At 40.4% G+C, this 25726-nt stretch overlaps 1 protein-coding gene across 1 annotated transcript; it reads right to left on the bottom strand.

Annotated features, from left to right (window-relative positions):
- Positions 1-2302: 2302 nt before the first annotated feature.
- Positions 2303-24030, bottom strand: LOC128031634 (NACHT, LRR and PYD domains-containing protein 12-like). The gene is made up of 13 exons (XM_052619935.1): positions 23843-24030; positions 23317-23577; positions 20841-22254; positions 19966-20435; positions 18769-18939; positions 13510-13683; positions 11323-11496; positions 10066-10239; positions 8293-8338; positions 2884-3041; positions 2698-2744; positions 2441-2593; positions 2303-2358 (listed from the first exon to the last, which is right to left on the bottom strand). Exons 2-13 carry the CDS (start codon positions 23550-23552, stop codon positions 2303-2305), a joined length of 3273 nt encoding a protein of 1090 aa, XP_052475895.1. The 5' UTR covers positions 23553-23577; positions 23843-24030.
- Between the last annotated feature and the right edge of the window lie 1696 nt (positions 24031-25726).

The following is a 25726-nucleotide window of genomic DNA, read 5'->3' on the forward strand; positions in this document are numbered from 1 at the left end:
AAATGTTGTCGTATTTATTAAGTTTCATCTGTTATTAAAATCTGCATCTTGGTCATACTTAAAAAAAAAAAAAAAAAAAATAGAGCAAACTCAAACTCAACTATTTTAAATAGCTGTGTAATGGGAAAGAGAGAAAAAAACACGGTATCCAGTCAGACTTGGGTCCGAGAAATTTCATAAGCTGTTGGACCAGGGCCGGGCCAATGCATGGCTCTATTCGTCCCCTCGTTTCAATTTAAACTTCCCCTCAGCTCGGTGGACCCCCAAACTGTCCGGGCCCATATGCACCTCCATACCCTGATGCTACGCCACTGACTGGAGTGTTGTTTTATGGCTGTTTTCTCCATCTGTAAAACCTCATGTTCTTCATTCACTCCTCCACTCTCTCCCTCTATGAGGTAGAGCTGTGTGTAGATCCTGTTCAGGAGGGTTGTTCTTCATGGTGGTTCTGTGCGTTTCTTGACTCTATGCCTGATGAGGGTCTGACAGTCAGGGTCAGTGCATGTTACACGACCGTCACTAGTGGGGTGAAAGGTGGTGACGACTAGGGGCCCACGGCGATCTGAATTAAAAGCATGAAAGAGATCTTGCGCTGCTCCTCAGGGAGAGATATACGCTCAGAGATGGAACAGAACATGGACATGTAAAGCCATCTTTTAGCTCAAGGTGCATGACTAAACGGTCAGATACATGCAAAAATGTGTCAACAAGCTGCGTTTGTTGATTATTCATGTGTACATTTATTGGTCATGTAATAAATGAACATAAAAAGTTGAAAAAAGAAAATATGCGTGTAATGGTCATTTGGATCTTAAAGTGACAGCTATTTTCCTGCTGCGACTGTGCTTATTAATCAAACAACAAAAGACAAAATCACACCCTGCTCTTGAGTGACGGATTTTTGTAGCAAAGAAACAAAAAAAGTTTCATTCTAACAATGAAGCCTGCTGTTTTATTTTACTTTTTTACTTTTATTTTACTTTATATTTTTCTGTAGTAGGCTGTAAACTCTTTGATAATTGCATAAAAAAAAAAAACATTACAGCACAATTTGTTTCATTTGTATCTTTTTATTCTATTGTATTTGTCCTTTGCTTTTTTATTACTGACAGTTTAATTATTTTCAATAATTTTGACGACTGTTTGTTTGTTTGTTTGAAATTCAGCTTGTCTCTATAATGTAGATGTAGCAACCTTATTTACAGAAAATACATATTTGATATGCATGACTTTCTTTAAATAAATCACTCATATAAAGTTCTGCTCATATGCCCCCCCCCCCCCATAATCATGTCAAATAATTGTGATTACAATATTGACCAAAAGAATTGTGATTATGATTTTTGCCATAATCGAGCAACTCCACATGATGGGCCACGTGTTATTAAGCCTTGCCAATTGAAACATTCAAAAGAGTTTCAAGCATTCAAACACAAGACACTAAAAAAGGTAACTGAGTAGAGAACCATGTTTCATGGATAGCAACACTTTGCGTCCTCCACTTCTTATAACTTTCTGGGACTGTCAGTCCAACTGCCAGTTCTTTCAAGGTAGTCTGTCAAGACCTGTCTCCACTAGAATACAAGTCTGTTCTTTGCATTCTTGGAATTGAGAAACAGCCAGACACTAGGTCAAAGGAACAAAACTAAACAGGAGAACAGAAAATGAAAGAAACACAAAAGTCCACAATCATGACACTTTGGTATTGAAACTTTATTGAAATGTTCACCTTACTTTCATAAAGATATTTCATCTAAACTATGTTCAAATAACTGAATTTGTCAAAATGAATATGCTTAATATTCTAAATAAATCCAACTTAACTGAGTCACTTCTAAATGATGCATTTTTGAGAAAAATTAATCTGTTAAAGGCATTAAGAGTGTGGCATTATACCACATAAATCACACCAATTTTATGCTAAAAAACCCCTACACATTCACTTTAGTGTATAATATAAATGTTAAAGTATATAAAACACATATAGAAAGAAAGCATTTCTTTAAGTCAGGAGTGTGTGTGATGTCTCTGTTGTTGCTCATAGGTTTTTAAATTTGACACAGAGACACTGAGGAGTTATATTCATTAGCCATAAAACCGAATCCAGCATAGAGGGGTTCAGTGAATGTGCTGTTGAATGTGTGTAAGTGTTTGAGTTTGTGTGTATCTGAGACGGTGTAGAAGGACAGACGCCCGGCCGCCCAGTCCAGATACACTCCTATTCTCTTATAGGAGTGTGAAGGGACATGTATGGGAGTATCCATATGAATGTGACATATAGAGATCGTGTTCTTAGAACAGATCAAACACCAAGAGTGTTTATTGCGTCCAAACCAACCGTCAGGACTCTGTCCTTTTCTGCAGATTCGATTATATGTCACTGGTATAACAGCACCAATTCCTCTCCATTCAACCTCCCAGTAACAGCATTTAGACAGACTCTCTCTGACCAGAACCTGATAATCATATTCAAATCTCTCTGGAAGATCAGGATATGACTGACGCTCATTCACAAATGTCACCGTTCTGTTCGCTTCAGACAGAATAAGGAAAGGGCTTGCTGTGTTTGGATCAAGTGTGAGACCACAAGCATCTGAACACAAGAAGAGAAAAGATTTACAACATAACAGAATAACAACAACAGCAACAACAGGTGTGTTTGAGTTTGTGTGTGTGTGTTTGTATGTGTAGACATACATTTGTGGAGTCCTGCTGCAATCCTGAACTCTCCTCCATGATCCAAACTATAAGACACACATACACACACACACACAGTGATACACTGATACAATCAGTTAATGCACGCACACGCACATGCACGCACACTCACAGGCACACACACACACACACACACAGCAGAGTGACTTTTCCTGCTGAACATACTTGAGTTTCTCCAGTCTGTAGTCTGGATCAGAGAGCAGCTTGACTAATGATTGTCCTGGGTGATTGTAGCTCAGATCCAGCTCTCTCAGGTGTGAGGGGTTTGAAGTCAGAGCTGAAGCCAGAAAACTACAGCCTTCCTCTGTCACCATACAGCCAGATAATCTACAAACACACACAATAACAGTCCACATGACCTGTACTGTTTGGTTGCAGATGAAGGTTCACTTTCTCAAATACATAAGACACCTAAAGAGGTGAAGTAGGGACCTGAAATAGATGTGTCAGATAATGGAGACATCCAAAATATATCCTGTGGGGGTGCCTCCATGAACTGGGTTGGTAAACACTGCACTAGCACATGGACACACAATTCCTATATCAACACTACTGTACTAACAGTAATCAATAACATGGTGATTAGAACTTGTGGCATTTGGCTTTTATTTTATTTGATTGTTGTTTATAACCACAGTTGCATGCAGATTGTTTACTGTGGAGATATTTTACTTCATTCACTGCATACTGCATCTTGATAGAGGTGTCTGTAACTGATGATCTAGCATTAGTATCCATACCAAATATAAAACAGATACTCCTACATATTGCATTTACGTACAGAAATATTATATATATATATATATATATATAGTCACAGTTTTACGCTGCCTGAAGGAATACGGAGTCGAGGATAAACGGAATAAGGCTTTTAATATATCCAACACAGGGGATATCCAACATGGAGCACAGAGGTAGACACACGTAAGTAGCAAGTGAAGTCACAAGTGAGGAGACCCGACAAAACAGAACTGAAAGAACAAGGCTTAAGTACAAAGGATAATGGGGAAACACAGGTGGATGGAATAACTAAATTAACAGGGACATGAGGAAGAGAATAGACACACCTGGGAACTAATCAAACCAAAACACGGAAAGACAGAAACTGGGTCACAGGCAAAAACACACTAAATGAGTCCAGGTGCGACAGTACTCCCCCCTCCCGGTAGGTGCGTCCTCGCACCGTAGAAACAACAGAGGGAGGCGTGGGTGGGAACTTGGGAGGAGGTTCCGGTGGAGGACGGACTCCCAGGAGGGGGCCAGCAGACAGGGACCACAGAAGGAGGAGCCAGGGAGGAGACGACGGAGGGAGGAGCCAGGAAGGAGACAGGAGCAGGAGGAGCCAGATGGTCCACCAGAGACCAGCCAGGACGGAGATCCAAGGTGGAGTCGACGGCGGGAGGAGCCATGGTGAAGGAAGGGTCGACGACACCAGGGGGCCGACAGGCGGAGACTGCACCGGTGGGTGAGGAGCCCAAGATGGAGCAGCACAGCCGCAGAGCCAGGGGGACGTCGAGGTTCCGGAGGGCCTAGGTGGAGCAGAAGGCTCAGGCGACCAAGGCGGAGGCGGGGTCCTGGCAGACCGCTGTGGAGCCGGAGCGACCGAGGATGGAGGTGGAACCGGAGGGAAGGAGGAGCCTGACAGAGCCGGAGGGATGGAGTGACGAGGTGGAACCAGAGGAGTGGAGTCCCGAGGCGGCGGATGGTCGACGACTGACCAAGCTGGAGCCGGAGGGACGAGGGAGCCCGGTGGAGCAGGTGGGATGACAGGCCACGGTGGAGACGAGGGAGCTAAGAGCCAAGGCGGAGCCGCTGGGTCGAAGGACCGAGGAGGAGTCCAGGACTCGGAGGCTGGAGGCGGAGACAGGGCCTTAACGCGCCAAGGCGGAGCTGGAGACTGGCAGTCCAGCGGCGAACCATCGCGCCCCGATGGCGCGGACTGAGGGTGAGCTGCGGGACTGACTGGCACCAGCAGGGATGGCGAGGAACTGGCTGGTCTAGGAGGAGGACAGAGAGGAAGGATGGGAGGAAGGACAGGAGGATCAGGACTGGACGGAACCAGCGAAAGAGGAGTAGAGGGACCAGCAGGTTTGGGAGGAGGCGGGAGAGGGAGGCTGGGAGGGAATACAGGAGACACAGAAGATTCAGGGCTGGGCGGAACCAGTGGTGAAACAGAAAAATCATGGCTGGGCGGAACCAGCGGAGACACAGAAGATTCAGAGCTGGGCGGAACCAGCGGAGACACAGAAGATTCAGAGCTGGGCGGAACCAACGGAGACACAGAAGATTCAGAGCTGGGCGGAACCAGCGGAGACACAGAAGATTCAGAGCTGGGCGGAACCAGCGGAGACACAGAAGATTCAGAGCTGGGCGGAACCAGCGGAGACACAGGAAACTCAGGGCTGGGCGGAACCAGCGGAGAAACAGGAAACTCAGGGCTGGGCGGAACCAGCGGAGACACAGGAAACTCAGGGCTGGGCGGAACCAGCGGAGAAACAGAAAATTCAGGGCTGGGCGGAACCAGCGGAGAAACAGAAAACTCAGGGCTGGGCGGAACCAGCGGAGAAACAGAAGATTCAGAGCTGGGCGGAACCAGCGGAGACACAGGAAACTCAGGGCTGGGCGGAACCAGCGGAGAAACAGAAAACTCAGGGCTGGGCAGAACCAGCGGAGAAACAGAAAACTCAGGGCTGGGCGGAACCAGCGGAAATGGAGCAGAGGAAATGACTGGAGGAGGTAGGAGTGGGAGACTGAGAGGGTATACAGGGGAATCAGGGCTGGACGGAACCAGCGGGGAAACAGGAAAATTAGGGATTACCTCCATAGACCAGTCCATCAGATCCAGAACTTGCTCCATATGGCTTTCAGAGACTGCAAACAGCTCACCCTCAGTCGCAGGAGTGTGGGCAGGGCTTTCCTCCACGCCCTCGATCTCCACGAGGACTCCCACGATGCACGGTGTTGCCGGCTCACACACCTGGTCAGTCGCGCTCTCGAGATCCTGTTCCCTGTCAGTGGATGGCTCGGGCTCTGCGGCTGCGGTGGGCTCTGGCTCCGTGCGGCGAGTTGGTGGCTGGCTGGTCTCTGGGTAGGGAGTGGGACTGGCGAGATCCTCTATGGGGCTGACGGTGAAAGAGGAGCCATTTCTCGCCAGAGTCCACTCCACGTATGCGGCGAAATCCTCCCGAGGACCATCTTCGGGCGACAACGCTCTGCACTTGGAGTTCAGGCTGGTGTTGTAGAAGGTGCAGAGCGCGTCGTCCGGGTAGCTGGTGGCATTAGCTAATAGCAGAAACCGTCTGGTGTGGTCCTCGAGAGAGCGTCCTTCCTGCTCCAGCATGAGGAGGAGGAATCCGGGGCTAGAGAGGGGATCCATCAAACACTACAAAACAAAAAGACTGAGAAAAAACTAAAGCAAAACGGAGGGAAAGACGCAGTTTTAAACTTTCTTTTTTAAGGTCGGGTCTTCTGTCACAGTTTTACGCTGCCTGAAGGAATACGGAGTCGAGGATAAACGGAATAAGGCTTTTAATATATCCAACACAGGGGATATCCAACATGGAGCACAGAGGTAGACACACGTAAGTAGCAAGTGAAGTCACAAGTGAGGAGACCCGACAAAACAGAACTGAAAGAACAAGGCTTAAGTACAAAGGATAATGGGGAAACACAGGTGGATGGAATAACTAAATTAACAGGGACATGAGGAAGAGAATAGACACACCTGGGAACTAATCAAACCAAAACACGGAAAGACAGAAACTGGGTCACAGGCAAAAACACACTAAATGAGTCCAGGTGCGACATATATATATATATATATATATATATATATATATACATATATATATATATATATATATATATATATATATATATATATATATATATATATATATATATTAGGGGTGTAACGGTTCACAAAATTCACGGTTCGGTTCGATAAGATACACTGATGTCACGGTTCGGTTCGGTACGTTTTAGATACAGCAAAATGTAAAAACATCTCAACTTTTTAGAATGCCGCAAGCGCACCGCGGGTCATGTGACAAGAACTAACCAATCAGCTTCATCCTTTCCCGTAACAACGTTGAAAGCTCAGCCAAGATGAAGGAACAGCTGATCATAGTTGTATATGGATTGCAATTTTGAAATAGATTTAGTAGCAGAGCTACTGCAAGCGATTTTTAGAGCTGCAAATCCATTTATCCTTTGCTGAAATTTCCGCGTCTCATGGAGAGAGCACGTCATTGTTGCTTAGCAAAGGCAGACGCCTCAGGGGCGCTTCTGCCCGAGCGCTTTGGAAAGGAGGAGAAAGCGGCGCGACTAGCGTTTTCCACGCGTTTTTAGGCACGATATGTGAACGGCCCCTAAGGCGCTCGCTCACTCAGCACGCGCTGAAGGCTCATTGCAAAATGTCTAATGCATTTAACAGACCAGAAATAGAAGATCCTCCAATAACCAACAGGTCTGGTGTTTGGGTGCACTTTGGATTCCCTGTAAGCTATAATGGTGTACCGGTGTCTAAATGCTGCGGGGATAGTTTGTTGCGTGTATGTTTCTCCTTTTTTTCGTCTTTTCCCAGATACTGACACAATAAGGTGATGTCGGCGTAAATTAGTTGACATGTTTCAAGTATTCCCGCTGGTGTTTATTTATTTTTTTTGTATTCCCGCTGGTGTACCCTATTGTCATGTAGCAGATGCGACATAACATTCTTGCCATCACCATTATAGCTTACAGGGAATCCAAAGTGCACCCAAACACCAGACCTGTTGGTTATTGGAGGATCTTCTATTTCTGGTCTCTTAAACGCATTGGCCATTTTGCAACGAGCCTTCAGCGCGTACTGAGTGAGCGAGCGCCTGACTGAGTAGCCTAACATAAACATATAACTATAAGTTGGTGTTTTTTTCTTCTTCGGGAGTGTCGGGGGCGTTGCCTGTTACGTCGTTTGGGTTATTGGGCTACCTTGTTGAACGCATATCATTATATTTCTCTTTTTTTTTCTCAAATATAATTAATTAGTCCAACGAACCGGTCTGCTGTAAAATCTGCATGCAGCACCCAAACAAACATTTTTGCACATGTTTATGGCTACATAATGATTAATAGTTATGCAAACAAATGTCACAAATATATAAAATATCATTTTATAACTACTTTTTCATTCTTGTTCAGTTCTGAATACCATTACATTTAAAATAGTCTAATTGTTTCTGGAGTGAGGGGAACTTAACAGGCTGTTTATATTTACGAGTATCTTAATATAGGCCTTCAATTACAAGGTTAACAGGTGTTTTTAGAGTAAGAGATCAATTTCTCTTTCATGAGATTACTTCCTCTTTTTTTTGGGGGGGGGGGGGTTGTTTCTCGGTGTCTTAAACTCTAGGCGCAAAGCTTCTAAACCTGGGTGATTTTAGCGGCATGATATTTAAATGACGATTGATTTCCGATTCAACCCATCCAAGTGCACACAAGGTTTTGTCTAAGCTTCACGATGTGCTCAACAACAACATTAACCAATATCATTACACTGCTTTTATCATCACAGGGGACTTTAACAAAGCTAACCTCAGGCAGGTCATGCCAGACTTTTATCAACATGTATCCTGTCCAACTGTTCAAGACATTATAGCTGAGCACTGAAAAATCAGAAATCTAAATTTGTTGAGTAAAAGATGACTAATTTAACAAGTATAAATCAGTTTTATAATTTATACAAAAAATCCTCATTTTCCTTAATGTATTAAGAAACAGATTATTTCATTTTGAATGTATTAAATGTTTTGCTTTAATTGTATTTTGTATTTATTTAATTACACTAGTATGTAGGGGTGCTCCGATCACGATCGGCCGATCGTTATGCACATCTCGTCAGTAAAGCCTGTTCTCTAATCAGCGGTAAATTCCATCAGGTGCGTGATTTCACATAGAGCAGCTGTTACTACACAGAACCGTTGTTAATAGAGAAGGTGCGCAAATCCACGTTCATTTTAGGCTTTTATTTGCGCATCTTCTCAGTTAACAACGGCTCTGTGAAGTAACAGCTGCTTTATATGAAATCACGCACCTGATGGAATTTACCGCTGATTAGAGAACCGGCTTTACTGACAAGATGCGCATTAACAATCGGCTGATCGTGATCTGAGCACCCCTACTAGTATGCATGGTCTTTTAGTTTATGTACAGCTGGTAATGCCATTAATGCCATTAAAGTGCCATTAAGAGCTGCTTAACTATGGGCGTGTGGCCCATTTTCCCCGCACAATTGAGATAAAAAACAGGGCCGCAGGTTAAGATTTTTTTGGGCTACTTTTATAATGTGCCATGACCGTCTATCAATAGACAAATAACTAGATAGCTGGCCTTCTGGAATGGCCTTTTGCAAAGTATGTTAATTTACTGTACATGTACTCAATCCTTAGTAGGGGCTCCTTTTGCTTTAAATACTGCCTCAATTCAGCATTGCTTGGAGGTGATTAGTTTATGGCACTGCCGAGATGGTATGGAAGCCCAGGTTTCTTTGACTGTGGCCTTCAGCTCATCTGCATTGTTTGGTTTATTGTTTCTAATTTTTCTCTTGACAGTACCCCATAGATTCTATGGGGTTCAGGTCTAGTGAGTTTGCTGGCCAGTCAAGCACACCAACACCATGGTTATTGAACCAACTTTTGTTGCTTTTGGCAGTGTGGGCAAGAGCCAAATCCTGCTGGATTCTTGTGAAGGGTGTCAATGATTGTCTTCTGGACAACTGTCAGATCAGCAGTCTTCCCCATGATTGTTTAGCATAGTGAACCAAACTGAGAGACCATTTTGAAGGCTTAGGAAACCTTTGCAGGTGTTTTGAGTTGATTAGCTGATTGGCATGTCATTGAATGCGAGCCAAAATCATCACAATTAAAAGAACCAAAGACTTAAACTACTTCAGTCTGTGTGCATTGAACTTATTTAAATTCAATAGTCAAGTTTAACAATTTGAGTTGAATTATTGAAATAAATGACCTTTTACGTGACATTCTAATTTATTGAGATGTCAATCAAATCAATAAACCTAAACCAGCAAAGAAGGCAATATAGCAATGTTCTGACACACCTCTTTATTATACATGCAGCATAGAAGAGAAAATAATAATGATTAAAGAAAATCAGCTAATCAGCTGTGTTTTGATCATCGTACAAAGAAGGAACATTTAAATTCAGCTCATTTGAGTGACAGTATTAAGCCCCTTCCTCTCAAGTTGACATACGGGCAAAGGCAGGAGAAAATACTTTCAGCTGAATAACACCATTCTGAATTAATGTTAAGTTTGATCAGAGTTAATCTTAAACTGTGTTTCTAAATACCTCAGTATGTTGAGTCGACAGTGTGAACTCTTCAGACTATCAGAAAGCAACATCACTCCTGAATCTTGCAGGTCATTGTTACTCAGGTCCAGCTCTTTCAGATAGAAGTTTGATGATTGTAGAGATGAAGACAAAATTTCACAGCTTGTACCAGTCAACATACAACCTGCCAATCTGAACAAAACAATAAAGGGATTATAAAATATGTCAGAACACCCATTAAAACACAATGATCATAATTATTTCTGCCTTAAATCAATCAAATTCTATAATGCTATAATGTTCCAAATCAATGGATACAGAAAACTTCCTCTTATATATTGCATTTATGTTCAGATATGGATTAATGACATTATACATTTTAATGTAGTCTAAAATAAACCTAGGAATCTGATATCTTAGCCATCTCTTACTCAACACATAATTTGATTTCTGATTCTTCCATGCTCAGCTATGGATAATTCTTACTGTCCTGTACATGAAAAACGATTGTACTTATTATACTGGCATCTGTACTGTTTGAATACAGATCAATTATCGAGACATCAGTAGTCATGAAAATCATTAAAAAGTATAATTAAAAGTTAAAATTAACCCTTAACCCTCTGGAGTCTAAGTGTATTTTTGGGGCCTGGAGAAGTTTTGTCATGCCCTGACATTTGTGCTTTTTCAGTTTCTTATAAATATCTAAATGGGTAAAGTCTAATCTCACTGTAATTAGCACAAGCTGGTCTATAATAATAATATGTGAAATGCATGCATGTACATAATTGTATTTTTGAGAAAAAAAAATATTATGCGTTGTTAGTGAAAAACTAAAAATGTTAAATCAATTGAATAAGGCAATAAAACACATACAGAACATTGGTTCCCGGGATTTTTGAGAACTGGAGCTTGTAGCCTAGAATTTTTCTTTCTAAATTATGTGAAAATCATCTTGTTTACTCACTTACAGAAAACAATATATTGATTAAAGTTTTCTAAGACACTTTTTATATATTTCGGACATCTCCGAAATGTGGATAATCTCTGCTTTACATCACTTTTTTAAAGCATTCAGATTGGATTAGCGGTTCAAAAGTTATTAAACATTAAAAAAACAACAGTTATTTTTTAGCCGTGAGCGGCTGTCTTGGTCTTTGAGGGTTAAAAGACTGAAGCAAAAAAAGAACAACTGATTTCTGCTGAGGCATTGCAAGCAGCCAAGAACTAACATGATAAATTTCATCAGAGTAAATCTCAAACTTTTCTAAATACCTCAGTATGTTGAGTCGACAGTGTGAACTCTTCAGACTATCAGAGAGCAACATCACTCCTGAATCTTTCAAGTCATTGTTACTCAGGTCCAGCTCTTTCAAATTGTAGTTTGATGATTGTAGAAATGAAGAAAAACTTTCACAGCTTGTACCAGTCAACATACAACCTGCCAATCTGAACAAAACAAAGGGATTTAGTAAATAAAATCTGTCAGAACACCCATTAAAAGACAATGATCCTAATTATTTCTGCCTTAAACCAGTGCTTTAAGTGGGCCGGTACGCACCGGTACTCAGTACCGCCACTTCCAAATATAGCTCTTGAGCGTACCGCCACCTCTCCATGCGCCCAGAACGTGCTTTTAGCGTACCGGTACGCTCATTTGGACATCTGTTTTAATAGAGGTTTTAATCTTTTACCTACACTGCCGGTTTTCAGAGCGCCCTTCACAATGCAAGCTTTCTAATTCATCCCATCGAGAGCAGAAACTACATTACCCATTCACCCTTAAGTTATACAAGTGAATAGCGTATGTGTCGCTTTTCCCACTGTTAAGTGTCAACAACTCAACGTGGCCGGAGAAGGTGTGTGAAACTCGTTATGAGTGTACACTCGGTTCGGCTAAAAACCAAATACAGTTAAAAACACTTAATATGTTCTCTTGGCTTCAGACCCTGAATATTGCAAGAACAAGATCAGAATCAGATAATTCACTGACTGACACCTCACCAAGTCTAAATGATATCACTGCAGGTCAGACTCAAGCTAATGAAGTAATGCAGCTCTTTCAGGTAGGGTGACCAGACAGTCCCGAAATCTAAACTGTTGTCCCAACTCCCGAATCTGGCCCTAATTGTCCCGAAAATTATACTAAAGCAAAATATTGAGTATTTATTGTCTGATAAACATTAAAAACTGTCTGCGGAGGTTGAGTCGTCCTGCAGCCCCCGCTGGCTGCTCATTGGCTGCAGCATCTTTTTTTCTAAGTTCTAAAAAAATACCGTAGACGGCAAGGCACAAATTTAGATATTCATTTATCTAATTAATCTATAGCCTATGCACAAAGACAATATGATCTTTTTGTCCCCTTTTTGTTTTAAAGCTTGATGAAGAGAGACATTTGAGTTCATGATTTTAATGTTGCTGTTTCTTATGGCAGACTAAAGAGTAATGACAGACGGTTGATCTTTGAATAAAAATGTGTTTAGTTAAGGTATGAAATTCATTATCCTTTTTTATAGGCTACGAAGTCTAATATCATAAGCCCCCCATCCCGCCACCCAAGACCACAGACACCCCCAACAACCCCCCCCCCCCCCGTTAATAAAATAGGCTATAATTTTACAGCACATTTTAACAGCATCGTGATTATAAATATAACCGTGATCATTTTGGTCACTGTAATCGTGATATTAAATTGTCATACCATTTCATCTCTATTTGCTATGAGAGACTTGAGTCTGTTTCTCAGATGTTGCTGTTATGAGTCACAAGCAGCTGTTGAGTTGACTCAAGATCATCTTCATGTTTTTATTTTTTTATTTTATTGTTTATAACCACAGTTTGCATGTAGAGTGTTCACTGTGGAAATATTTAACTTCATTCACTGCGTACTGCATCTGGATAAAGGTGTCTGTAACTAATGATCTAGCATTAGTATCCATACTAAATATAAAACTTTTACTTAGTGAGATGTGAAAAGCCAATCCAAATCAATCAATACAGAGAACTTCCTCCTACATATTGCTTTTATGTACAGGTATGGATTCATGACATTATACATTTTAATGTAGTCTAAAATAAATGTAGAAATCTGATATCTTAGTCATCTCTTATTCAACACATACTTTGATTTCTGATATATCCATGCTCAGCTATATTGTCTTGTAATTTATGCTGATGAAATAATGCTACTCAAATCATAATTCTTACTGTCCTGTACATGAAAACGATTGTACTAATTATACTGGCATCTGTATTGTTTGAACACAGATAAATTATAGAGGCATCAGTAGTCATAAAAATCATTAAAAAGCGTTATTGATGAAAAGTTAAAATTAAGACTGAAGCAAAAAATAAAAATAAATAAATAAAAAGAAAACTGATTTCTGCCGAGGCATTACAACCACCCAAGAACTAACATGTTAAGCTTGATCAGAGTTAATCTTAAACTGTGTTTCCAAATACCTCATTATGTTGAGTTGACAGTGTTCACTCTTCAGACTATCAGAGAGCAACATCACTCCTGAATCTTTCAGGTCATTGTTACTCAGGTCCAGCTCTTTCAGATGGGAGTTTGATGATTGTAGAGATGAAGACAAACTTTCACAGCTTGTATGAGTCAACATACAACCTGCCAATCTAAACAAAACAAAGGGATTTTCAGAACACCCGTTAAAAAGACAATGACCATGATTATTTTTCTGACACAAATCCTAGCCACACAAACAGTTTCCCTCAGCTCACATACAGCATTGAATAGCCACTTTTCCACTGTTGGGCCAGTGCGAGCCAGGGTCTTCAAATGTGTTATGTTGGCAGCCCCAAACTTAACAGTATGAAGTATTCTACTCCAGTATTGATATTTGGTTCTTTTTTTTTTTTTACAATAGAAACTGTTACAGTGGCAGTAATATATTAATTTGTTTTAATATTTAACTTTAATACTTTAATATTTGAAATTTATATTAATCTAGTTGTTTTTGCTATGGTATTTTTTTTAAAGCACAGGCAAAATTCCTCTTATAGTGTTTTGTAGGCTGCTGGTTTTTGCTCATGTTATCCAGCTGCAACAGAATGCTTTGTAAAAAAATACAGAATACATGTGTGACATCTAAATGTTTGACTTAATTAAAAAAATATTGGATTTTTTATCTCATTGGAATAGAAACTAGGAATCAATAAGAATCGGAATCGATAAAATTCAAACGATACCCAACCCTAGTAAGATTTTGGCAAGGTACCAACTCACACTGTACGAGTAGATCGCATGCGATGTAAATCCAAAGCTCCCGATTTTTATGCGCTTACTGTGTGGTCCGATCGTCGAGTTGCGATTTGACTGCTCACACTATACGTGAGGAATCAACTGAATTAACATGTAGGATCCCTCAGAACCCGAATGTTTGTGGCGGTTTCTGAATAAACATGCTTTCCCGGGATAAACGCACTGCTTTGGTGATAAGCGCTATTCTGTGTGCTAAAACGTCAAAAAAAAAAAAAGGCGTAGGTATATCTAGACGCCCAGGTGGTTTGGAGGCTGTGGCAAATATGGTTTATCCATTTTGCAACGTGAACTGGAGGTAAGCAGGCGTTTTTCTTCCCTCTTTTTTTTATTTTTCTTTGCCATAACTCCACAAGTTTTCCCTCCAACACTTCAGTCCACACTACACGGCGTGTCACTATGGTTTCGTTTATGGTTTCGTGCATGCGCATTGAGGGAAATGCGGAAAATCGGTTCGTAGCCCTGCTTCAATAGTGCGATACCTCACGAGAGGCGACCAAAATTTCTGACATGTCAGAAATCTATCCGACCAACCAATTGCCGGTCGGGAGAGTTTAATCGCCTCTCGTTTCCCCTTGTACACTGCACGAACACTGCATGACAAACGACGCACAAAAATGCTGAAAATCGTCCCAACCCGAAAAAGGAAAAAAATATCTCACCTTTAATAGTCAATCATATTTACAGTACAAACGTTGTCAATGAACCATGAGGGGAAAAAAAACAGAAACAAAATAATTGTTTATTAATCGTAATTGAGGTAAAATGTTAAATTAATCAAGGTTTTGATTTTATGCCATAATTGTCCAGCCCTACTCTGAATGCTTCTCATACTCACTCCTCTGCCTCACGCGGTGCGAATCCCGCGTCACGGACACTGGTGTCAAAATATTCACATTCATAACTCAAGTAGAAGTATAGATACTAGGGTTTAAAAAGACTTTTGTAGAAGTTGAAGTATCAACTCAAGCTTTTTACTCAAGTAAAAGTGTAAAAGTACTGGTTCTACTAAAAGTATAAAAGTAAAAGTAATGTAAGGAAAAAAAATTACATTAAGACCAAAAGCTTAGGCCACGCCACTGGGGCCTATTGTGCACTACCCCATCTCCTCAAAAAACATTTTTCTAAAGGCCATAATGACTATAATGTTATATTAAAATGTTCCTGTTGAAAAATTTGGGATGCACTAGGCTACCTGTTTCAGCTGCATATATGCCCATTGAAAATGAACGCACTTTAGTACAATGCAAATGCATTAAAGAACTAGAGATAATGACTAGTTGCCTATAAGTATTGTAATGGTGCAAAAAGTCAAAATTCAGAGGCATGTCATCAATAACCTTTGATAGAATGTAAATGTACATCCAAGCTTAGCTGCAGGAATCTGCGAGGGTAATGGACAAGAACATTGGTGCAGCAGGCTTAGTAACAATTACCCTTGTATGGTTGTCTTTTTACAATAAACATTTGTGCTGTCAAAATGAATGATTAATCCAAGTGATTAATCAAAAAATAAAAATAACTCATAATCCTGATACCTTCTTGATTGATACCTTCCGGTATTTGCTACATACGTCTGGCTATGTCCAGTGTTCGGGGGGTAATGAGTTACAAAGTTGGTATAGCCTACTTATCACAACATTGTCAATCGCAAACGCTAATTTATTCAAATGTCTCGCTACTGAACTACCTACAGTAGACTACAGTTAACTTGCGGAGGAAGAAGAGAAAGCACCCATTCCCTTACTCTAAGGCTAATAAATGTATTTCACAATCTGGGTCATTATTTAATACAAAACCACACATAATGTTTCTACTGTATCTTGGTCAATAAACTTTAATCAGTTCTGTGAATTACTGTATGCTCATTCTTTATAAAGTAGCAACAATGTCAATTTTAAAGTACAGTACTATGCAAAAGTCTTAGGCACATTAGTATCTTCACCCCAAAAAAAGGGTTTTAAGCCAGTTATTTATATCTTTTGCTGTAGTGCGTCAGAAGGAAATATCAGTTTGCCATTCATTTTAATAATAATCTAGTGCGATTTTGAATGCACAAGCGGTCTGACAACAGCAAAATTAATGTTTGGAATTGTAAACTGATATTTTCTACTGACACACTACAGCAAAATATATACCGTATTTTCTGGATTATAAGTCACACTTTTTTTCATAGTTTTGCTGGTCCTGCGACTTATAGTCAGGTGCGACTTATTTATTAAAATTAATTTAACATGAACCGACATAAATGAACCAAGGGAAAACATTACCGCCACGAGAGGGCGCTCTATGCTGCTCAGTGCTCCTGTAGTCTACACTGAGCAGCATAGAGCGCCCTCTCACGGCTGTAGATGGTAATTTTTTCTCTTGGTTCTTGGTTCTAAATAAATGCGACTTGTAGTCCAGTGCTCTACATTTTTTCCTCATCATGACGTATTTTTGGACTCATATTTTAGTGTTAAGGGCTAGATTGTCACTAGAGGAAACGCTTATGAGCTGTGACAAGCGAAAACTTAACAGTAGATGAGAAACCGTTTGCTCCCTCGTAACCTTTTGTAAACTGTATTTATTACAAAGAACTGCACAGACACAGATATTCTAACAATCTACTGATAAACAGACACCTTGTGTCCTCTGTTTGTGTTTGAGTCCACTCGCGCTGCTCCGCCGCGGTCTGTGGATTGAAGAGCGCACTGAAAGACGGAGAGGAGACCAGTCTGACGCCGGTTTTATATGAAATTTAAGGGGACTGACTATAAGGCGATTGCAAATTTGTGTACAGTTTATGGAACTAAAAGCTATAGCCCCGCTAAAAAAAGACTAGCGACGGCCCTGCTTCTTGTGTACATTTCGGAGAACCAGGACAAACATTTCAATTGATTGCTCAGGCATTTAAGATGCCAAAATGAGGCACTGAAATCTGCGTCCTTATTCGGTTCGGTGCATACCGGTTCCATACCCAACCCTACTTTTAAAAAATATATTTTTTGATAAATGAACCCAACACTGGCTTTGTCCTTGCTGGAGTGTGATGTGATTTGTGTCATGTGCAGGTGCGATGGACCGAGTAAAAACCAATAGGGTGTCAGAATGGTGTATGTTTATACTTCTCATCCAATAACTAAATTCACTTCATCCGGATGGCGCGATTTATAGGTTCTTTTTTGGGGGCATGGGGGGGGGGGGGTGGTGAATGATGAAAACAAGCCATCATAAATGGCATTAACAAACTTATTTTTAAAAGTTAAGGAGTAGAAAGTACAGATACTTGCATGAAAATGTAAGGAGTAGAAGTAAAAATTTGGCTGAAAAATAATTTCTCAAGTAAAGTATAGATACCCAAAATGTCTACTTAAGTAAGGTAACAAAGTATTTGTACTTCGTTACTTAACACCTCTGGTCACGGACAAGCCATTCACACTTGCCGCATTCATGCAGCCTGTTTTGTAATGCTTGGTTATATTCACCTCTCCACGAGTGCATCTGCCAGTATGGATGAGGCTTGATGTACGTACGCAACCTGCGTCGACTTTCACCTGGCTCCGCGTTTAAAACTAATGTAAATTCAGTCTAACTGCTTGCTAATATCAATTGGATGAAATGAAACATTCATCACATTTTTCACTTGTTCTTTAAATCCCAAATACAATGTAACATATGTAATACTTTAATAACTGACTAAAGAAATACAGTTCTTTGTTTATAAAAAAATAAACAAATCTTTCCAGTGAAATTCAGTAATTAAGTTAATTCTGTTAATTCTTTTTTACACATTATTGACAATATTGAGCTGAAACTTGACTTTGCACATGTAAAAATCGCAAATCAAATTGCAATCGCAATATCTGTCAAAAAAAAATATTATAATAATAATTCGCAATTCGATATTTTCCCCAAATCGCACAGCCCTAACTGCCATTGTAAACAGTGAAAACATAACAAAATCTAACACAACATTCTTATCAATACTAGATACAGTTTTTAAATGTTTGTATGCCTGTCAGAGGTCTTCACAATTTTTTCATGGGAGCCGCACTGAATGGGCAAAGTCAATCAGAGAGACACCTTTTACTGCAAAGCAGGGCTCTGAACAGGGTCAAGGAACGAAAATGAAAACCAGTAACATATGAAATTTTGACAGGAACACAAACTAAATACAATTTTATAGTTCCGAGAAAAAATCAGTTTCTGTGAGTGTCAAGAAACCAGAAACACCAGGCACATTCACAGAAACTGCCCAAAACGTTCAATTCACGGGTTTGTGCACTGACGTGTACAGTCCGAAAACACCTTTTCATGCAGTGCTGGGGGATTGTAAAACTAATTCAAATCAAATGTCTAACTGATTCAGTGTAGCAATTTGTATCTGCAGATCACTGATTACAAGTTAATTTCAGATATTTAATTTTATAACCAAGTGAAGCTTTATTCTTTTTTCTTACCTCAGTATGCTGAGTTGACAGTGTGAACTCTTCAGTCCATCAGACAGAAGCTCCACTCCTGAATCCTGCAGGTCATTGTTACTTAGGTCCAGCTCTCGCAAAGATTTTGATGATTGTAGAGATGTAGACAAACTTTTACAGCACTGAGCAGTGAGATAACAGTCAGCAAGTCTATAAAACAGGATAAAATATTGTTCAATAAAGAGGAGATGGTGGGTTGAAATATTGTTTTCTCTGTTCTGCACATGGTAGTGATGACTGATATTATATATTTCATCAGTGGTTAAACTCAGTGTATTGTCTCACAATCTGTTCAAATAAGTCTGAAACTACAAAGTTATTATAAAACTGACTCTAGATCAGATATATAATTTCATTTTAAGTCATGTATTTGACAAAAGTCAACCCTCTACGCAGACCTTGGCTATAGAATCGTCATTGGCTAATAATGTTTTTTAGTTTGCTCACCACACTTTTGCTGCACTGACACTATTCATGTTTTATGGATTCCTGTCTTGGATTTCAATTTTCTTGATTGTGTTGTTGTTGTTGTTTTCTATTCATCCTTGATTACAAGATTAATGATTAACGTAAATGGGCTACCATTTTTTTTTATACCGTAGTCATATAAAGATTCCATGATTTTTTCTAGAATCACCACCTACTGTTAGCGTTTTGCAATGCCATTCAGCCCTAACAAAAATACTACTACTAACATTAATATAAAATTCAATAAGTTCTGATGAGTTGCTGGGTTAATCACATCTATGTTTGCTCCAACTGATTTGCTGAAATCAAAACAGGATTTTGAGTTAAAGTTTGTGGTGTGTTGAATATGCTGCACATCCTCTAATATGAAAAGGAACAGTGCGCTTTAAATACTCAAGTGCTTTGAGTGTTCAAGATGAGTGAAGGTGAGTGAAAATATGCATGTGCTCCACTTATAACTGAAACACTGGCAAGTGAAATCTTACAATTTATTAACTAATAGCTAAAGACTATTATGTAGTTCCCTAGCAAGAAAATTCTGTTTCATATGCAAGTGACTTACTCCCATTGTAGAGGGTTGAGTTGAAAACCCCTGCTTTAAATTATTGTCATGTCAAATAAATCATTGCTTTGATGAAGGAATTACCATGAATCTCAATAAAACAGACACATTCAGTTTTATCTCCAATCACATCACTTAATACTCACAGAGCTTTTCTGCAGTTCACCACAGCTGGTATCAGACTCCTTCTACCCCCATCTGATGTGTTGTATTTTTTCAGATCAAACTCATCCAGCACCTCCTCTGATATCTGAAGCATGTAGGCAATTGCTGTGCACTGACCAGGAGAGAGTCGATTCACTGAGTGATTCTCTGATTTCACAAACTCCTGAATCTCTTTGTACAGTGTCTGATCATTCATTTCCAGCAGAGAGAGGAAAAGATTGATGCATCTGTCAGCTGAGATACATTCATCACCCTTAATTTTGTCTTTAATGTACTGATTGATTCTCTCGATGGTCTCTGAGCTGTTCACTGTTTGTGTCAGTAGATCCTGTAAGAGTCTCTGATTGGACTCCAGTGAGACGCCCAGCAGGAACCGCAGGAAAAGATCTAGGTGTCCATTTTTACTTTGTAAGGATTTATCGACTGCTACTTCTATAAGTTCATCCAGAGAGTGATCCGGAGTGTGATCCGGAGTGCGATCCAGAGTGTGATCTGGAAAGTGATCCGGAGTGTGATCCGGAAAGTGATCCGGAGTGTGATCCGGAAAGTAATCCGGAGTGTGATCCAGAGAGTTATCCGGAAAGTGATCCAGAGTGTGATCCGGAGTCTGATCCGGAGAGTGATCCGGAGTGTCATCCATAGTGTTATCCGGAAAGTGATCCAGAGTGTGATCCAGAGTGTGATCCAGAAAGTGATCCGGAGTGTGATCCAGAGTGTAATCCAGAAAGTGATCCGGAGTGTGATCCAGAGTGTGATCCAGAGTGTGATCTGGAAAGTGATCCAGAAAGCCATTTGTAAAGCCAAGTGAATCAAAGTCAAACAGGCAGTTATCCGGGGTGTCAACCCATTGAATCATAGGATCATACCTAGAGATTTTCTGATTGTATCGCATGCGTCTTTCATTCAGAAACAACTCCAGTGATTCATTATTCTTGACAACATGAGAGTAAATCAGAAAGAAAGCAGCTAAAAACTCCTGAAAGCTCAGATGAATGAAGCAGTAGACTTTTCTCTGATGGATCACAGATTCCTCTTTAAAGATCTCAGTGCACATCCCAGAATACACTGAGGCATCAGTGACATCTATGCCGCTCTCAATCAGGTCCTCCTCATAGAACATCACATTGCCCTTCATCAGCTGTTTGAAAGCCAGTTCGGCAAGTTTCACAATCACGTCTCTGTTGGACTTCAGGTGTTTCTCTGGATCTCTCTCATCATACTTCTGATTCCTCATGTTGATCTGAGTCAGCAGGAAGTGGATGTACATTTCAGTAAGAGTTTGAGGGATTTCTGCACTCTCATCTTGTTTCAGGAGGTTCTGAAGCACAGTGGATGAGATCCAGCAGAAGACGGGGATGTGACACATGATGTGGAGGCTTCTTGATCTTCTAATGTGTGAGATGATTTTGTTGGCTTGATGCTCATCACTGATCCTCTTCCTGAAATATTCCTCCTTTTGAGGCTCATTGAATCCCTGAATTTCTGTCACACGGTTGATGTATTTTGAGGGGATCTGATTGGCTGCTGCTGGTCTGGAGGTGATCCAGATGAGAGCAGAGGGAAGCAGCTCTCCTCTGATGAGGTTTGACATCAACACACCCACTGATGAAGACTCATTCACATCACAAACTCTCTGTCTGTTTGAAAACATCAGTTTAATTCTGCTTTCATCCAGACCATCAAAGATGAACACAACTTTACACTCCTCATAAAACTTTGAGTCCAGTTCTTGAAGTTCAGGATGAAAGTCCAGCAGAAGTCTGTGAAGACTGTACTGATGATCTCGGATCAAGTTCAGCTCTCGAAATGGAAGCACAAACATGAAATCTACATCCTGATTGGCTTTTCCCTCTGTCCAGTCCAGAATGAACTTCTGCACTGAGACAGTTTTTCCAATTCCAGCGATGCCTTTAGTAAGAACGGTCTTGATTTTATCTTTCTCCTTACATTTTGGTTCATGTAAGGGTTTAAAGATGTCATTGCAGTAGATTTGAGTATCTTGTGTTCTGGCTGTTTTCTCCATCTGTAAAACCTCATGTTCTTCATTCACTCCTTCACTAACTCCCTCTATGATGTAGAGCTGTGTGTAGATCCTGTTCAGGAGGGTTTGATTCTCGTCTAGTTTGATTCCCTCAAATAAGCTCTCATACTTGTTCTTCATGTTGGTTTTGTGTTGGTTTTTAACTCTTTGTCTGATGAGGGTCTGAGAGTCAGGGTCAGTGCAGGTCAGACAGGGGACCCCTGATATGACCACTTCACCTCTCTTCACTCTACAGAAAGAGAAATGAAAAAAAAAAAAAACTGAAAATGCATTGTTATAAATGTTTTGAGTACATTAAATTCTAAAAATTAATTTGAAGTGAAACCAGGTTTATACCTTTTTTCTTTGTATATTATTTTGTTTTTTATTTAATTCAGATTTGCAGATTTAAACAAAATAAAATAAAAAATTATTTCAAAGTTTCAAAAATGATTTAAAAAAATATTTTACTGTATATGGACATATTTGTATTTTGTTTTCATATATTTTAGATGCACACCTATTCAGGTGTAGCTGGCTCTTATCATACATTTGTTTTCGTGCTGTAAACATACTAAACACATACCTAATGAATACTCTTGGATTTTTGTGTGTTGGTGTGTGGCTGTGTTCATTTATTTAATTTGCCATTTTTTATTTTAAAGAAAAATTTTCCTCCAAAGGATAAATGTCGATTTTCAACCAGCTTTGTACTGTTACAATAATGGTAATAAGCGTACTTTAAATGTAAAACGTACTTTAAACGGCCGCTTTTATCATGTTCCTGTGTGATCGCGCATGTTCCAGTCAGTGATTTATTTTCTTATTAGTTTTCTGATAACTTCTCTTTGTTGGCGAAATGATGAGGTTGCATGACGTTGTTCCTGAGAGGCGTGTAAAGGGCGTGTTTTAGTGACACGCAGCGGAGCTTCAGGCCCTGACTGTAGAAACCCTGTGCTATTCTGCCCTCGGTGCTACTGGCCCCAGGCTATGAGCCCCGCCTGGCCCACTTTAAGCCCTGTCTCGCACTGGCGCGACAGTGGAAATGTGGCTAACTACACCTTTAAGTCACATTTATACTCACATGGACTTGTTACTCTTCACTGATACACAGATGGGTTTTAAAGTTGCTTTTTCCATGATAAAAGTAGTGCTTTAGAAGCACAAAGAACAGCTTACTTGCGGTAACTTCTCAGAGACCATAAGAATGTGTGTGTTAGAGCAGTGTGTGATTATTTGTATTAAGTAATTATCACTTAATATTTATCATCTTGATATCACAATAAATTATTAATCTTAAAGTTGTACTCACACAGGGTCAGAGGACCCTGGTCCGTCACTGAGATTAGGTGGAACAGGTATGGACTCGTCACTCTTCACTGATACACAGCTGGGTTCAGAAGATACTTTTTCCAGATGCTTTTTTCCGTCACTGAGATCAGGTGAAACATGTATGGACTCATCACTCTTCATAGACACACAGCTGGGTTCTGGAGATGCTGCTTCATGTGTCTGAACATCACCACTCTCTCTCTCACAGACACTCATATTAGATACAGTGCACTAGAAAACACTGAAAATGTACAACAATTTTCATCATCAGATATAGAGAATGTAATTTCAGAATAAAGATGTTTTGGGTATGATTTACATATTTCCGTATGGGATTGAAATGTTCATCAGTTGCATGTTTGTTTAGCTAGAAAGGCATTAAATTACATGCCTAACATTACAAAATAAATACTTTTTGAATGCTGTTAAATATGAAATAATGCATGAGTATCATCTTGAGATAAAGTATGAAAATAATGTATGAGAATGTGGTGGTTCAAACCTACCTCTGTCTCAATGAAAAACATCAAACACAAACTTCATTCAGTTCATAAATCCGTTCGGTCTCTAGATTGCAGCACTAAAATGATCTGTTCTCAAACTGAACATTATACACAGACAGGTTTTCCCTCCTACTGTCGTTCAAGTTCTTCCTTTCAGAAAAAAAAGTTTGTCTGTTAAAGTGCCACTTAAAACAAACTGGTTCAACCGGTTTATATTGTAAATAAGTCCAAGCACCTGTAACACCCTCAAGGGCAAAAAAAAAAAAAAAAAAAATAGATTTATCAAAGACAATAAGTTGTTGAAAAATTTTTCAATTCTTTATTAAACAATTCCATAAAATTACAGTTTCTTGAAGTGTCCAACTAGGAATACAAAAGAAACCTGAGCTACCTATACAGGAGACACTTCACTGCATTCTGGGAAAACCACAGCAAACCCCCATACGCCCTTCACTACAAACCGGAGTATATGTGTCACGGTTCATGAATGCACCGTTTCCTGCTCGTCTCATGTTAAGTCATGTTGATCGTTTCATGTGGGTCATCTGGTATAGAATACTTACCCTTTGAGGTTGATGTTTTCAGCCTTCGAGAGGTTGCAGGGAGCGTCGATCTTCACGAAATTGGACTTACGTAATGCTTATCATTTGGTTCGTATCAGGGAGGGGATGAATGGAAGACCGCTTTTAGCACCCCCAGGGGGCACTTTGAATACTTGGTCATGCCCTTTGGGCTATCCAACTTCCCAGCGGTCTTCCAGGCACTCGTCAATGACGTGCTGCGAGATATGATTGATAAATTCATATATGTCTACCTGGACAACATATAGATTTTTTTCCTCTTCTCTCCAGGAACACGTGCAGCACGTTAGACAAGTGCTTCAGATGTTGCTAGAGAATGGGCTTTTTGTCAAGGCGGAGAAATGCGCTTTTCATGCACAGTCTGTTCCGTTTCTTGGGTATATCGTGTCGACTGAGGGAATACGCATAGATCCCGAGAAAGTTAAGGTTGTGGTAGAGTGGCCAAGTCCAGATTCCCGTAAGGCCCTACAGAGGTTTCTGGGGTTCACCAACTTCTAGCGGAGTTTTATTTGCAATTTCAGTCAACTAGCTGCACCTCTGACCGCCTTGACCTCCCCCAAAACTACTGAAGGGCTGCTTCATTTCAGCCCTTATCCTAATCACCCCTGATCCATCACGTTAGTTTGTGGTGGAGGTCGACGCGTCGGAGGTGGGGGTAGGTGCGGTGTTATCCCAACGTTCTCCCTCAGACGACAAGATGCACCTGTGCACGTTTTTTTCATATCGATTATCCCCTGCCGAATGCAATTATGATATTGGTAACAGAGAATTGTTGGCAGTAAAGATGGCATTGGAGGAATGGTGCCACTGGTTAGAAGGCTCGGGGGTTCCTTTTATAGTATGGACTGACAAGAATATAGAATACATTAGTACTGCCAAAAGGATGAACTCCAGGCAGGCTCGGTGGGCACTTTTTTCGGACGTTTTGATTTTACTCTCTCGTACCGCCCAGGTTCCAAGAACATCAAACCCTGATTCTTTGTCGCGCATTTTTGACCGTTCCGAACGCCCGTCTACTCCCGGTTGTATTTTACCTGAGACATTAGTGGTCTCCACACTCACATGGGAGGTCGAAACAAAGGTCAAGACGGCCTTAGAAGGGGTAACACCTCCGCCCTGGTGCCCACCGAATTGATTATTTATGCCGGAGGGCACCAATGCGACTCATAGATGGGGAACCTACTTATTCGGTCAATCGTATTCTGGACTCAAGACAGAAGGGACGCGGATTTCAGTACTTGGTGGACTGGGAGGGTTACGGTCCGGAGGAGAGAAGTTGGGTGCCTGCTAGAGACATCCTGGATCA

This window comes from Carassius gibelio, chromosome A17 (assembly GCF_023724105.1).
Source record: "Carassius gibelio isolate Cgi1373 ecotype wild population from Czech Republic chromosome A17, carGib1.2-hapl.c, whole genome shotgun sequence".
NCBI lineage: Eukaryota > Metazoa > Chordata > Actinopteri > Cypriniformes > Cyprinidae > Carassius > Carassius gibelio.